This window comes from Loxodonta africana, chromosome 16, assembly GCF_030014295.1.
Source record: "Loxodonta africana isolate mLoxAfr1 chromosome 16, mLoxAfr1.hap2, whole genome shotgun sequence".
Lineage (NCBI taxonomy): Eukaryota > Metazoa > Chordata > Mammalia > Proboscidea > Elephantidae > Loxodonta > Loxodonta africana.
The window spans coordinates 40,284,957-40,302,208 of record NC_087357.1 but is presented as its reverse complement, the minus strand read 5'-3'; the positions used below and the strand labels follow the sequence as shown (position 1 = coordinate 40,302,208).

Sequence of the window (17,252 nt, the reverse complement as noted above, 5' to 3'; positions counted from 1 at the left end):
ATCCATTACACTGCAGTATCTTTTTCTTGTAGTGTTTAAGAGTATTGAGTGTCTTAATTATATTCATTCAGCCTTTGATTTTTAAGACAGAAAAATCTTATTTTAAAATTACTTCTCCAGACAGATGACTGCAATATTAGTATATTTGTGCTTTATTCGCTATCAAAGACTGGTAAGATATTTAACATGTAGTTCATTCAACTTTGGCTGTAATTACTGAACACCTACTATGTAGCAAAGTTTTTGCATGTATGATGATTTGAAACGCACATTAAGACTTAGAATAATTGGTAAGCCAATTATTATTTATATACCATTTTGTTTAGGGTATATACAAGTATGTTTACTTTGAAGACTTTTTTTTTAACAAAGTCAAACCACAAGGGAAAAATCCGACACAAAGCTACCTGAAGAGATCTGTTTCCTGAAGAGTGTTTAACTCCTTACTGCAAATCACTTCATAACCAAGACTGAGGTGCTTAAGACTGATATAAAGCTATAGGGTAACCTATTTCTGCTTGAAGTCTTCATTCAAGACTAGGTCAGGATAATTTGAGGAATTATGTCTAGAAAACTAGATATGGGAGTTGTCTGTGAAACAGCATGTATAAAGGGAGACTACTCTCTTTTGGGAAAAGCTCAACATCAGCAGTCAGAACAAGGCCAGGAGCCAAACTATGGAACAGAACATCAATTGCTCATATACAAGTTCGAGTGGAAGCTGAAGAAAATTAGAACAAGTCCATGAGAGCCAAAGTATAACCTTGAGTATACCCCACCTGAATTCAGAGACTATCTCAAGAATAAATTTGACTCATTGAACACTAACGACCAAAGACCAGTTGTGAATGACATCAAGGCCATCATACATGTAGAAAGCAAAAGATCATTAAAAAAAAAGGAAAGACCAGAAGGGATATCAGAAGAGACTCTGAAACTTGCTCTTGAACATCAGGTAGCTAAAGAGAAAGGAAGAAATGATGAAGTAAAAGAGCTGCATAGAATATTTCAAAGGGCAGCTCGAGAAGACAAAGTAAAATAGTAAAATGTACAAAGACCTGGAGATAGAAAATCAAAAGGGGAGAACACTCTTTGCGTTTCTCAAGCTGAAAGAACTAAAGAAAAAATTCAAACCTTGAATTGCAATATTGAAGGATTCTATAGGGAGAATATTACATACTACAGGAGGCATCAAAAGAATGGGTCGATGTTCATTCATTTCAGGAGGTAGCATATGATCAAGAATTGATGGTACTGAAGGAGGAGGTCCAAGCTGCACTGAAGGCACTGGCGAAAAACAAGGCTCCAGGAATTGATGGAATACCAATTGAGATTTTCAACAAATGGATACAGTGCTGGAAGCACTCACTTGTCTATGCCAAGAAATTTGGAAGACAACTACTTTCCCAACCAACTGGAAAAGATCCATATTTTTGCCCATTCCAAAGAAAGGTGATCCAACAGAATGCAGAAATTATCAAACAGTATCATTAATATCACACACAAATAAAATTTTGCTGAAGATCATTCAAAAGCACTTGCAGTAGTGTATTGATAGGGAACTGCCAGAAATTCAAGCTGGATTCAGAGGAGGACATGGAACAAGGGATATCATTGCTGATGTCAGATGAATCTTGGCTGAAAGCAGAGAATACCAAAAAGATGTTTACCTGTGTTTATCGACTACGCAAAGGCATTCAATTGTGTGGATCATAACAAATTCTGGAAAACACTGGAAAGAATGGGAATTCCAGAACACTTAATTCTTCTCATGAGGAACCTGTACTTAAACCAGGAAGCAGTCATTTGAACAGAACAAGGGGATACTGTATGGTTTAAAGTTAAGAAAGTTGTGCATCAGGGTTGTATCCTTTCACCATACTTATTCATTCTGTATACTGAGCAGATAATCTGAGAAGCTGGACTATATGAAGAAGAACATGACATCAGGATTGGAGGAAAACTCATTAACAACCTGCGTTATGCAGATGTCACAACCTTGCTTGCTGAAAGTGAAGAGGACTTGAAGCACTTATGGATGAAGATCAAAAACCACAGCCTTCAGTATGGATTACATCGCAACATAAAAAAACAAAAATCCTCACTACTGGACCAATAAGCAACATCATGATAAACGGAGAAAAGATTGAAGTTGTCAAGGATTTCATTTTACTTAGATCTACAATCAACTCCCATGGAAGCAGCAGTCAGGAAATCAAATGACGCATTGCATTAGGCAAATCTGCTGCAAAAGACCTCTTTAAAGTGTAGAAAAGCAAAGATGGCACCTTGAGGACTAAGGTGCGGCTGACCCAAGCCATGGTGTTTTCAATCGCCTCATACGCATGCAAAAGCTGGGTAGTGAATAAGGAAGACTGAAGAATTGACGCCTTTGAATTGTGATGTTGTCGAAGAGTATTGACTATACTGTGGACTGCCAAAAGAACAAACAAATCTGTCTTAGAAGAAGTACAACCAGAATGCTCCTTAGAAGCAAGGATGGCGAGACTATATCTCACATACTTTGGACATGTTATCAGAAGGGATCAGTCCCTGGAGAAGAACATCATATTTTGTAAAATAGAGGGTCAGGGAAGAAGAGGAAGACCCTCAACGAGATAGATTGACACAGTGGTTGCAACAATGGGCACAAGCATAGCAACAATTGTGAGGATGGCACAGGACTGGCCAGTGTTTTATTCTGTTGTGCATAGGGTCGCTATGAGTTGGAATTGGCACAACGGCAGCTAACAACAACAACAACGTAGTAGTAGTAAAAAGCAAAGATGTCACTTTAAGACCTAAGGTGCACCTGACCCAAGCCATGGTGGTTTCAATTGCCTCATATGCATGTGAAAGCTGGACAGTGAATTAGGAAGGTGGAAGAAGAATTGATGCCTTTGCATTATGATGCCAGCAGAGAATATTGACTATATGATGGACTGCCAGAAGAACAAACAAACCTGTCAGGGAAGAAGTACAGCCAGAACGCTTATTAGAAGCAAGGATAGCAAGACTTCGTCGTATGTATTTTGGACATGTTATCAGGAGGGAGCAGTCCCTGGAGAAGGAGATCATGCGTGGTAAGGTAGAGGGTCAACGAAAAAGAGGGAAAGCTCTTAATGAGGTGGATTGACACAGTGGCTTCAACAATGAGCTCAAGCATGGCAACAATTGTGAGGATGGCACAGGACTGGGCAGTGTTTTGTTGTGTTGTACATGGGGTCACTATGAGTTGGAACTGACCTGACAGCACCTAACAACAACAAGAAGTTTCTTATTAACTAGACTTTTATAATCATGGTTTTGAGACATAGTTTTATATCTGCCTACAGTCGATGACCTTTGTTCTCGTGCATAGTTTATTTCCATTCCTTACATAAATGATCTCAATGGCAGATTCTGTTCTCTCTTAGAGTCAGACCTGCAGTATCTATTATGGTTGCCACCAGCTACCTGTGGCTATCTAAATTTAAATTTAATAAAGTAAAATAAAAAATTCAGTCCTTTAGGGACACTAGCCACATTTCAAGTGCCCTGTAGTCACACGTGGCTAGTGGCTATTGTGTTGGACAGCACAGAAGCATTTCCTTCACCACAGAAAGTTCTAGCACTAGTCTAGACTATGATGTAGGGACTGTGAGGATGTGCAGAGAAGAGCTCTATGTAGAGCTGTAAGTTCCACCTTCTCAATAAATAGAAGACCGTATCCTCCAAACTGTGCTCTTGTGTCTACGCAGGTTTTTCCTCTGGGACTTGTGGAAAAGAAACAACAGAGATTGCAACAGCAAAAGACATTAAGCTTCACACCACTAGAGGCAGCATTCTAGGTGAAGGGAATGAACAGGGTCATTTGGTGGAAGGTAATATAAGTGTTTAGAAATCTTAAAAGTAGAGTTTATAGTTTAAAAACTGAAAACTAAGTTTCAACTAATCTGTTTCTGTGCTGGTAAAATAACGTCTAGAGGTAAATGAAGTATAGCTGTCACTGTCATCTAAGCAGTTTTCTGTATCCGATCGGGAAAACAGAAACCACTCTAGTAATTTCAGAGAGATGAAATTTAATAGAGGAATTCATTACAAGGCTGTTAGAAGGCTAGAAAAGCAAAAGAAGGGAATATAAGTTTAAAAGATTAATAACCCCAGAAAAGCATTTACTGCTCTGAGCTGGAGGATCAAAAGGGAAAAGAGTATTATTCAGAGTCCAGGGTCACAATTTTTTTGAAAACCAGGTTTATATTTAACTTCTTCCTATTTGTTCCTGTGGTCTTATTTTCTTTGCAGGAAATAAAGTGTCTTTTCTTCATATGATAATAACATAATTTATAATGAAAGGGGATACTGTAATTGTTTTTTCATGAGAATATATAGGAATGCATCATTATTTTTATCATAACAATTCTCTTCTAATTCAGGGAAACACTTTTTCTGAAATTAAAGGAAAAAAAAAACCAAACCCGCTGCCGTCAAGTCGATTATCGACTCATAACTACCTATAGGACAGAGTAAAACTGCCCCATAGGGTTTCCAAGGAGGGCCTGGTAGATTTGAACTGCCGACCTCTTGGTTAGCAGCCGTAGCTCTTAACCGTTATGCCACCAGGGTTTCCATCTGAAATTTAGGAACAGTTAAACCCATTATTCTTCTTTGGAATCATACTGGACAATTACTGTCCATCCAGAGAGCAGGACGAGATGAGAGAAACAGCTTTAAATATTAAGACTTAAGGGAGTTTTAAGGAGCCCTGCTGGTGCAGTGGTTTAGCACCAGGCTGCTTAAAGGAGGGGGTCAGTGAACTGAAAGGCCGCTAACTGAAAGGTCGGCGGTTTGAACCCACCAGCCACTCTGTGGGAGAAAGATGTGGCAGTTTGCTTCTGTAAAGATTTACAGCCTTGGAAACCCTGTGGGGCAGCTCTACTTTGTCCTGTATGATAGTAAATGAGTTGGAATCGACTAGATGGCAATTTATTTGTTTATTTGGTTTAAGGGTGTTTTAAGTACATATAGGCAATCATAAAGTTTAAATTGATCTGGTGTAAGGTCTAAATGCAGTTGGTTTTGAGAGTGGCTGGAGTCAGGTGAGGTTTTTGTAGATTCCCTTTATTGCTTTGAGGATGTTTCCTTCTATTCCTGAGAGTAGTGGTTTTTTTGTTTGTTTTTAAATCATAAATGAGTATTGAATTTTGCCAGATGGCTTTCTCGACATTCATTCACGTGGATGTTCTTTTTATTCTGCTAATATGATGAATTACATTGATTGATTTTCAAATGTTGAATCAGCCTTGCATTCCCAGGATAAACCCAACATTGTCCTGATGTATTATCCTTTGTATATATTACTGGCTTTGATTAGCTAAACTTTTCTTAAGGGTATTATTCATGAGGGGTATTGGTCTGTAGTTTTTTTGCATAGTCTTCATCTAGTTTTGGATCAGGTTAATGTTAGCTCATAGTCCCTGGGTGGTGCAAACAGTTAAGGGCCTTGGCACCTCACTGAGAGAGTAGAGATTCAAGTCCACCCAGAGGTGCCTTGGAAGAAAGGCCTGGCGATCTACTTCTGAAAAATCAGCCATTGAAAATCCTATGGAGTAAACTTCCACTCTGACAAACATGGGATAACCATGAGTTGGAAGCAACTCGATGCAAACTGGTTTGAGTTTTGTTATTGTTAGCTGCTGTTGAGTTGGCCCCCAACTCATGGCAGCCTTATGCACAATGGAACAAAGTGCTACCTGGTGCTGTGCCATCCCCTTGATTGTTTATGGATCAGATTGTTGTGATCCAGAGAGTTTTCATTGACTGATTTTTTGGAAGTCGATCACCTGACCTTTCTTCCTAGTTTGTCTTAGTCTGGAAGGTCCACTGAAATCTGTTCAGCATCAAAGCAGCATGCAAACCTCCACTGACAAAACAAGTTATGGCTATGTGTGAGGTGCATTGGCCATGAGTCACACCTTGGTCTCCCGTATGAACGGAGAGAATTTTACCACTGAACTGTCACTGCCCCCACGGTTTTAATGTTAGCCTCATAGAATGAATTGGGAGGTATGTTTTCTGGAAAAGTTTACATGTAATTGTTCTTCTTAAAAGCTTTATAGAATTTACTCATGCAGCCTTCGCGCTGTTTACTTTGTAGGAAGATTTTTATCTATAAATCTAATTTCTTGAACAATACAGGGCTATTTAGGTTATCTATTTCTTCTTGAGTGACTCTTGATATTTATGTTTCAAGGAATTTGCTTATTTCATCTAAATCATTGAATTTATTGGCATAAAGTTATTTATAATATTCTCTTATTATCCATTTAATGTATGTAGAACCTGTAGCAATACACTTCCGCCTTACATTCCTCATATTGGTCATTTGTGTTTTTTTTTTCCTCTCTCTCTCTCTCTCTCTCTTTTTTTCCCCGATCAGTATGGCCAGCAGTTAATCTTTTTTTTTTTCCTCCAAAAATCAGTTTTTGTTACACTAGTGCTCATTGCGGCATCATTAATAATAGCCAAGAGGTGGAAACAACTCAAGTCTCCATCCTCAGAATAATGGATAAATCAAATGTAGTATATACATACTTTAGAATATTATTCCACCATAAAGAGGACTGAAATTCTGATACAGTAAAATCTGCAAAAACTAGAACCTGTGTAAAACAGAAACCTGTCAGAGAGGGAAAACTCATGTATTTTCCACTAATAGAGAGTGATAGAAAAATGGCAAGTCTGCTTTGTCAAAGACGGACTACTTGTGGGACCCAGAGAAACAAAGCAGTCCTGTTGAGTTCTGGCTCTTACAGGTTTCACTCTATATGCTACGACATGGGTAAACCTTGAAAGCATTATGCTAAGTGAAGTAAGCCAGACATAGAAGGACTAAGACTGTATGATCCCATTTATATGAAATATCTAGAATAGGAAAATACATAGAGAGAGAAAATAGATTACTGGTTATCATGGGCTGGGGGGAAGGGGGCAATGGGAAGTTGTTTAATATGTACTGAGTTTTTGTTTGGGGTGATAAAAAAGTTTTAGAAACAAATGCCGGTGATGGTTGTCCAAAAATGTGAGTGTGATTACTGCCACTGAGTTGTACACTTGAAAATGGTTAAAATGGCAAATTTTATGTTGTATATATTTTACCCACCAGGAGGAGCTCTGATGGCATAGTGGTTAAGTACTGGGTTGCTAACTGAATCCACCGGTGGCTCTGCAGGAAAGAGATGCAGCAGTCTGCTCCTGTAAAGGTTACTGTCTTGGAAGCCCCGTGGGCAGTTCTACTGTGGCTTCATGGGTAGCTGTGAGTCTGAATCAGCTCGATGGCCGGGGTTTTTTTTTTTTATACCACAATAAACAAACGTATTACAAACTCTGTAATACGAGTTTAAAACTATAAATTGCCTTTTGAGTACTCTTTTAGCATCATTGTACAAATTCTGATATGTTGTTTTCATTTCATTCCGTGCAAAATATTTCTAATTTCACTTGTGATTTCTTCTCTGACCCACATGTTATTTAAAAGTGTCTTGTCTGGTTTCTAAGTATTTTGGGGGAATTTCTAGATACTTTTTATTATTGATTTCTAATTTAATTCCTTTTTGGTTGGAGAAAATACTTTGGATGATTTCAGTATTTTAGAATATATTGAGGCTTGTTTTATGGTCCAGATGACATCTATCTTAGCCTTGGTTAGAGTGGTATATATATGACAGTTTCCAGTTGGTTGATAGTGTTGTTCAGGTCTTCTTTATCCTTACTGATTTGCCATCTACTAGTTCCATCAATTATTGAGGGAAGAGTGTTGAAATCTTCCAGTATAATTTTGTATTTGTCTTTTTCTCCTTTAAGTTCTGTCAATTTTTAAGGTAGTTTAAGCTCTGTTAGTAGGTACATACATCTTAAGGATTGTGTGTCTTCTTGGGTAATTGACTGTTGTTATGAACTTACCCTCTTTATCCCTAATAATATTTTTTGCTGTGAAATTTAGCTTCTCTGACATTAATGTAGATACTTAAGCTTTCTTTTGAGTAGTGTTAACACGATATATAATTTTCTATCCTTTTACTTTTAACTTGTGTCTTTACGTCTAAAGTGGGATTTTGTAAAGAACATATAGTTGGATCTTTTTTTTTTTTATCCATTCTCACAATCTTTGCCTTAATTTAATTGGAGTGTTTACATTTGATGTGATTACTGATATGTTTGTATTTAAATGTTACTGTCTTGTTGTTTTTCTCTTTGCCCTGTTTGGTATTTCTCTGTCTTTATCTTGCCTTCTTGTGGGTAGAATGTTTTCTTAACATTTGATTCCATCTGTTATTGGTAAATTACCTATACCTCTTTGTGTGTGTTGTTTTTAGTAGTTTCTTTAGAGTTTACTATATATATGTGTGTATATATAACATATGTGTGTGTGTAATTTTTTTATATATATATATGTATCTGTCTAACTCTTCACAAACTACCTTCAAATAGCATTATGCCATTTCACATATACCTTAAGAACATTATAGCAATATACTTCCATTTCTCCACTCCTGACCTTTTTGCTACTCTGTCTACATTTAATTTTTACCTATGTTATAACCCCACAATACGTTTTTATTAGTTTTTCCTTTAAGCCTTCTATTATGAGATTGCGTAGCTCCCAGTTCCCATCTGATATCACTTTCCTTATGCCTGACGGACTTCTTTTAACATTTCTTACAGTCCTGGTCTTCTGATAGTGAATTTTTCTCTTTGTAAATGGCTATAAAAAGGAAGGAATTACTAAGTTTAAAATAAGCCTTTTAAAAATTGACTTAAGTAATTTTCTTTTTCAGTAATCTTCCTGCCAAATCTGTGGAAGAAGCTTTACGTCACCGACAAGAATATGATGAGATGGTGGCTGAGGCTAAAAAACGAGGTATAAAATTTAACTCCAAATGGTATAGTTAATTTCCTGACCTCGTGTTGGTTAATTTCAACAGGATGATGGATGCTGAGTTTGATCAAATCAGTCTTCAAGATGATGCTGAATTCTTATTTTTCTCTGCTATTTTTTTTTAATAAATAAGCTTGATTCTTATAAAAAAAACAGGTATAAAATGTCATACCAGAATCATAGTTTTTATGCAAGTACTTTTACAAAACTAATATTAGAAGGAAGGAACAGACTGACTATGAGGTACGTTACAATTTCTTGGACTTCTTGGATTGTTATCTGAATTTGTAAATGAAGATATTTTTCATGAATTTCACTTCTTTTATGGTTTTAGGCTTTTGATAAATTTAATAATTTTAACAATTTAAGACAGCTCTTTTTATGGCTGTGAGAACATGATTTGACATTAAAATTTGCCTTTTTGTCTTATAAAGTCTCCCTAAGGACTCTCCGGAGTCCCAGTTGTGTCATTTTGCCAGGCATATAAATGTATACTCTAATGTGTGTGCATTTACACATTTATTCATTAATTCCCTCCTACAACCAAAGAAAATAACATAAGGATAATTTAATAGTATTTACTTACTAACTACCAATAGTTCAGGAGAAACAGTTTTAGAAAATATTACACAGCTCTATCTCTCTTTAGACCTTTGCTTTATCAGCAATATTTTTTCCTTTGACTTAAGTGAATAGAATACTGTAATAGTATACGGTTCTGCTTTGTGCACTCTTCTGGAAATGAAGCTGAGTCTTTAATTTTAGAATAAATATAAAATAGAGTCCGCTTACACTAAAAGGCCTGTTATTTAAACATTGAGTTTATTTTACTATATAGTTCTTGAAATATTTCTAATATGACCAACAAATTTTTATTTAATCTGAACATGGACTTACTATTTGATTAATATTTAAGATAGTTGTTAATAAAATGATCCTAACAACATGACATAATATAGAGAACATGAAATTAAGAAATCGGAAGACCACAGATTTAATCCTTTGACACTACTACCTGAATGTAACACTCTGAATAGGCCTGATGTTAAGTTTCCTCCCTGTAAAATGTGGAGGCAGGTGGACTAGATTAGTGGCTTTCAGGCCTCTCACATTTAAAAAAAAAACAAAAACAAAAACAGTGGAACCCTCTTTCAAGAAATCTTACATACACTCTGAATATATGAAACAAGTAAAAGAAAGTGGAGCTGCTTGCTTGGCCTCCTGCTTGCCTCTGAAGACAGTTTGTGAGACATGAGTAAAACACAATTTGAAAACAGTTTGACTACCTCATCTCTAAAGTGTCCACTGTTTCTCAAGTTATATAACTATCGATTTATAACTCACTTATTTCTCTCTGTATTTGAGGCATCTCTAGTTTCAAAATTGTAACCTTTGATCCCTTCTGGAAATGATGTTGTGTGTAGAGGTGTATGTTGGGGGATTTTTACTTCAGTATGATTGGCAAAATGAAACACCACACTAAAAAAGGGTTTACTGTAACAATGCTGTAGGTAAAATCACTTTCTAACGTCCTTTGGTTTTATGTCAGGAAATTCATAAAATCCTTGTATGAAAAAGTGGTATTAGTTGCTCATAATTATTTTTCACATAGTTAATTCATGACACATTTCAGTTCATGATTAGTATATGTAAATAGAAATATGTCATACAGTAATCTACTTAAGGGATTTTTCTGGCCTTTGTTCCATTAATTTTTGCAGCATAAAAAACAAACCCGTTGCCATTGAGTTGATTTCTACTCACAGCGACCCTATCGGACAGAGTAGAACTGCCCCATAGGGTTTCCAAGGAGTGTTTGGTGGATTTGAACTGCTGACCTTTTGATTAGCAGCCATAGCTTCTTAACCACTACACCACCAGGGTTTCCTTTGTAGCATAGGAGATACTGTTTCAAAATTTATGTTAACCAGTTTCATTTTCTTTATCTTTTTCCTTCCCTTTCTTCCTTCCTTTCTCTCCTTGCTGTAATTATCAGAGTATTCTTTTTGAAAAGGTTTTTTTCTAGAATTAAGTAGAAGGAGGAGGAGATTTTGATCTAGCTCATTTGTATTGAAATAATTCTTACTTGTTTAAAACAGAAATTAAGGACGCACATAAAAGAAAAAAAATAATGAAAGAACGATTTAAGCAGGAAGAAAATATTGCAAGTGCAATGGTAATTTGGATCAATGAAATACTGCCCAATTGGGAAGTAATGTAAGTAAGCAGATTTTTCCTGAATTCCAGTTTGCCTCCAAAGATCTCATGTTTCCACTTCTATATTTTTATTACTTCCCAGCATGTATCTTATGCTTTGGCTAAATTGTGCTACTGACAAATGCCTGAATATTTTCATGCTTATTTCTGTGGCTTTGCTTTTATAAATCCTTAATACCTGCTTCCCTTGCTGACCACCCTCTATGCCTGTCAAAATCTTACTCGTCCTATGAGATCCATCTGAAATGCTAGTTGATCCATGAAACTTTTAAAAATTTCATCAGTTACCGTATTTTCTTAATTTCAGTCAAAACATGTACTACTGAAAAAATAGCAGATTTTTGGAAAAAAATGTTAAATATGTACATTGAATGTAAGATACGTTTATTAAGTGTTAAATATTAAAATGATGTTTAAATACCTCTCTCATAATCAAGGAAATATGGTATATATGATATTTCCCTTCTGTAAATGTCACACCATGCTTTGAGACTAATATACCTCTTGTCTTACTTTGCCTTCTGTGTTTTGATAATATTTTTGTGTATGCCTATCTACCCTTTAGACTGGAAGGTAGGAGGTATCTTTTGCAATGTCTAGTGTAGGCTATACAATGAGAATTTGTTGAATATTGGCACAATGTGACAGATATTATATTAGACTCTTTATAAGTAATCTCATTTGTTTCTTAAAACCATTATAAGGTGTATGTATTTTTATCCCCTTTTATCTTACAGAGAAGCTCAAGGTCAGAGAGGTTAAGTAATTTGCCCAAGGCTATACAGCTAGTAAGTGGTTAAACCAGATTTGAACTCAGGTCTATCTGACTCTAAAGCCCACACTTTTAGCAGATTACATTGCCTCTCAAAGATTAGGAATTTACATAGATATTTTGTTTTTGGTACCGAATTGGCAACATATATTTATATCCCTTTTATCCTTTTTTTTTTTTTTCGTAATTGTCCTCATACTTCTGATTGTCTCATTGTGTCCTTGGTATAAATAGCGACTACAGAAGGCAACTTCCTTTAAATTACTGTTGTCCATTTTTGGGGTACTGTGTATTTGTAAAGGAGCCCTGGTGGCACATTAGTTAAAGTACTTGGCTGCGAACCAAAAGCTCGATGGTTCGAACCCACCAGCTGCTTCACGACAGAAAGACCTGGCAATCTGTTTCCATAAAGATTACAGGCTAGGAAACCCTATGGGGCAGTTCTACTCTGTCCTAGAGGGTCACTGTGAGTCGGAATTACCTCAGTGGGACACAGCAACAACATACATTTTTCAGTTTTTGTTGCCTGAAAGCATGAACTCAAAAGAAAGAATGCATCACATATTTATGTTCTTCAAAATCATTCAGTCACTTGGCCATAGACTAGGTGAACCATCATGCAACTAGTATTTTTTAATATAAAAAGTAACTTTCTCCTTTTTTCTCCCCCTTTAATTCTAGGCGTAGTACAAGAAGAGTTCGAGAATTGTGGTGGCAGGGATTGCCCCCTAGTGTTCGTGGGAAAGTTTGGAGTCTAGCTGTAGGAAATGAACTAAATATCACTCCTGGTTTGTATTCTATGTTCAGTTACTCCCACACTTACAAATAGCCGTCTCCAGAGTTACAAAACAGATGAGTTGATTGGCCATTTAAAAAGGCATTGCCATACTTAATGTCATTTTAAGAGCATGCTTCATTTTTCCTCACTCTACAACCTGATATTATTTAGTAAGTTGCTGTATTTCATATTATATAAAAAAGATTTGTGGTTTTCTTTTAGTTTACAACTATCAATAATATCCTTGACATCTAAATATTATGTTGTTGCTGTTAGCTGTAGCTGAATATGCCCTAACTCGTGACAATACCATGTTTCAGTATAGGTAATTTCAAAAACTTCTGGGGACTCTAGGTAGCAGTGAATGAATAAGTATATATGAGGAAAAAGAAAATAATCTAGTTACGGAAAGGCTTCCTCTTTATCCAGCTCCCCCCCCCCCCCAAAAAAACATAAATATTGGTAAAAGGCTAGAAACTTCTTTTCCTACTTTTCTACCCAAACCAGTCCTTTTGGATTCTTTTTTTTTATTATTATTAAAAAAATTAAAGTTTAAAATCAGAAAAGGAAATGAGGACTCTTAAGGAGCTGTGGTTTTATTTTCTTAAATTTCTTAAAACCTTAAAGGAGAGGAGTAAAATGTAGAATAGTTTTGATGATTTTTTTTTTTAATTAGATAAAAGATAATATTGGATCAGGGAAAATATAAAATAGTTAATAAAGGTGCTAAAGGTCTGAATGATGATGATAATACTGGCACTAGAGAAAGACTTAAGGATTCTAACAATGGACATAAAACATTGTTCCTGTTACTTTTTAAATTTTTATCTACATACTCACTGACAAAAAATTCAAGCAGTAGTAAAGTCCGAGCAGTAGTACTAATGGTAAAGTAGTAAACTTTAAGTCTCCTCTCTTCTACCCCAACTCCCACTCTTGATCCTACTATAGGTACTGTTAGTAATTTAGTATATGTTCTTCCAGGCCTTTTTGCTATGCACCTAAAAAAGTGTGCGTCTATATATGATAATTTTTGAGGTTTTCTTTTTCTTTTATTTCCTACAAAGAGGAATTTATAGCACAATATTATTCTGAAGCTTGTTTTTTTCATGCTGTGATCTATCTTGGATACCCCTCCTTATCAATACATACAATTCTACTAGCTGCATGTTTTCCACTATAATTTATAGAACCATTTTCCTAGTGATAGACAAATCAAAGACATATATATTAAAACAACATCAGGGTATTTTTTTTTCACCCCTCAAATTTAAAGAGATTAAAATGAATGTGAATTACCCATATAGGATATATGATGGAAAATAATTTGGAAATATTTATCAAAGCTTCAAAAACATAACCTTTGACCTATTTTTGCAAATTCTAAGAATTTATTTTAAGGATATAATCAGGATTGGGTGTAAAAGCTTTTCTACAAGGATGTTCATTGTAGCAGTCAGTATTACGTATAACTGGACAGAATTATATCAAAATATAAATATTTCTTTTTAGTCTTAAAAGTGATTCCATCTTTGGCTTGGAATGATCATGTGATTTTTAAAAACGAACTTTCACAATTATTCTATAATGAGATTTTTAACAAGAATTTTTTTTAAGTTTTTTAAACAGAATCTGAGGGAAGAATAATAAGTTTGAATTTAGCTTAGAAAAGGTTTGATTCCTTATGACTTAACCATCCTCTCCAAATATGAATAAAACTTTCTTTCATTTTCTGTTCTTCGAACAGATTAAAAGGATATGTTTTTACATTACAGTCAGAGATTTCAGTTAGACTTTAAAAATCCTTGGTATTAAGGACTGTTGAATATAATGGAATTGTTTAAGGGCTTAGAAATTGGTTTTGCAGTATCAGTTCTTCTGACCCCGGTTACCTAGAGTTAGGCCAAACTTCACAGGTTAGGGGCGCAGTCCTCCACAGGACTGCCCTCACTTCAGATGCCAGCTGCGAGTTTGGAGGTTTCCAGGCTGCCTGCATTTCTAACCAACTGGCTAAAAATTTGAGGGTTCCCAGCATCCCCTCAGGATACCAGCTGCAAGCTCAGGGGTTCCAAGGACACCTGCACTTCTGACCAACTGGCTATAAATTCAGCAGTTCCCATTTCCTCCTTAGGTTTAATAATTTGCTAGAACAACTCAACAGAAACTAAGAAAGCACTATACTTATGACTCTAGTTTTATTACAGCAAAAAAGGATACAAATTAGGAGCAACCACACGACGATACACCTAAGGGGAGGTCTGGGAGTGTCCTAACTCGAATCTTTTGTGTCCTTTCCCTGTGGAGTCAGAACACATCACTGTCATCGTAAATTGATGTATTTTCAATCAGGGAAGCTCACCTGGGCTTTGGTGTTCAGAGTTTTTATTGGGATTTCATTACATAAAAAAACAGAAAAAAAAATTTATTTTTTATTTTATTTTTTTTTTATAGGCATGATCAATTGAGTCATTAGCCATGTGATTGAATTCAATCTCCAGCCCTCTTCTCCTCCCCTGATAATGTATGGTGGGTCTTTTTCAAGTGGCCAGACCACACCACTAGTCACCTTGTTAGCATAAACCATCAGGTGTGGTTTGGAGGCCTTCCAGGTATAACAAAGACATTCCAGTCACTCAGTTAATTCCAAGGAATTGTTGGGTATTTATATGTTTAAGAATGGAAGGAGTATTCAGTCCCTTCATTTTCACTAGTGGTGGGAAGGATGCTAAATTTTGAACAAAGAAGTTATTTAATGGCTCTAGTAGTTTGATTCTTTATCTGTTATTTTTTTTTTTTAGTCATGAAATTTATAACCACTAGACAATAGTAACTAAGAATAATGGCTCTAAAGTCAGGCTAATGCAGTTCAAATCTTGGTTCCACTATGTATTAGGTTTGTGACCTTGGGCAAATTACTTAACATCCAGAAGTCTTAGTTTTCTTCATCTGTAAAATAGGGATAGTATTATTGATCATCTCAAAGGATTGTTCTGACCGTTATTAGTGTTAATGAGTATAAAATTATAGTGAAAGTGAAATTTGCTGTGTATAACATCATCATTACCAGAAAATCAGAAAGTGAAACATATACCAAAAGCAAAATATTCTCTGTTCAAGTGCAAGGCACCATCTGCTCCCCTGTTATAGATGCAAAATAAGTGTGGCATGAGGAGCCAGGCGCGGAATTGAACTGAGATGAAGGTCTTACTATCATAGATAAGTACTGTATATCTTCTCTGGAGAGATGTCCTTTGATATTTTTGAATTCAGCAGCACATTTTTATTATTGGATCAATGTTGTGGCTCCCAGAAGTGACAGATTTTGCCTGGTGAGCCTTTCAGTTTTTAAATTTGGGTAGAATAGTGAAACTGGACCTGACTTGGAACTAGCTTGAAACCATAACATTTAGATTTCAATTTGATACCTGATAACCCCAAAATAATTGTATATCTAAAATTTAAAATTGTATGTGCCTCTTCCAAATCATTGATGGAGTTGGGCACAATAGAAATATGTAAGTTTGGATTTTTTTTTTCTTTTTTAATTTCCTGTTTTCAAACCGATTAGTAGGATTGAGAAGTGAATAGAAGTGAGACGAGATCAGAATAAGAGTCCGTTTGAAGTATATGTATTCAGCTATTATAATGGTCTTTTTCTTGGAAATACATAGAATAGTTGTAGTACTATCATACATTGGAGTACTATGCAGCTGTTTTAAAAAACTAAAGCAGATCTATATCCACTAATGTGGAACAACTCCCAGTTAACGCAAGATGCAGATCAGTGTATGTAATATGTTGTCATTTTCTTTTTTTTGAAGGAGTATATGTTTGTGCATGTGTATTTTCATCTTTGGAAGGGTTCATGAAATTTCTAGCAACTATAGTTTTGTCTGAAGAAAGGAGAAGGAAATTTATTTTTCACTGTATAATTTTGTACTGTTTGAATTTTTAAAACCATGTTTACCATTAAAAATAATAAAAAAAAGATTAATTGAAGCAAAAATTTTTCTTGATATGACAGGCAATAAATAAATGTTGGTGTTTGGGCAAGAAATATTTTTTGCTGTTCTTTTGTCACTGAAATTTATTATTTTTATGTAATTAACAATGGTTAGTTAGAAGGTAAAAACAAAATTTGAGAATTAAAAAAATAAATTTTTTCTCTTCCTGAAGTTTAATAAGACACTGCATCTGCAAGAACAGTGGTAGTCTCAAAAAAAAAAAAAAAAAATTGGGCATTTAAATTAAAGATGGGGTGGAGATTTTTGTATGTAGATGTTTGGCCAAATCTGTGTGAAGTATAGGTAGCTTTAGATAGCAACATCCTAATGGGGAAACCAGTTTCAGGATAGAAAATCAGAACTAGCACTTATCAAGGGCCTATAAGGTACCAGAAGCTTTACATAAATTACTTTCTTTAATTATCAGTAACCCTATGAAGTAGGTGTTATTTTTCCAGTTTACAGATGAAGAAAGCTGAGTTCCAGAGTGGTTAAGTAACTTTTCCAAAGTTCCACAGGTAGTAAGTGGCAGAGCTGGAATTTGAATCTAGGTTTCACTGGCTC

At 35.4% G+C, this 17,252-nt stretch overlaps 1 protein-coding gene across 4 annotated transcripts in view; it reads left to right on the top strand.

The window, feature by feature from the left end:
* The window catches only part of TBC1D12 (TBC1 domain family member 12), a 134,830-nt gene that overhangs the window by 86,862 nt on the left and 30,716 nt on the right, over positions 1–17,252 (top strand). For all 4 annotated transcript variants that reach the window (XM_064269564.1, XM_064269566.1, XM_064269565.1 and 1 more), the window contains 3 exons: positions 8,817–8,899; positions 11,017–11,134; positions 12,588–12,694. In XM_064269564.1, coding sequence (XP_064125634.1) covers positions 8,817–8,899; positions 11,017–11,134; positions 12,588–12,694 — 308 coding nt within the window. The remainder of the gene's footprint in view (positions 1–8,816; positions 8,900–11,016; positions 11,135–12,587; positions 12,695–17,252) is intronic.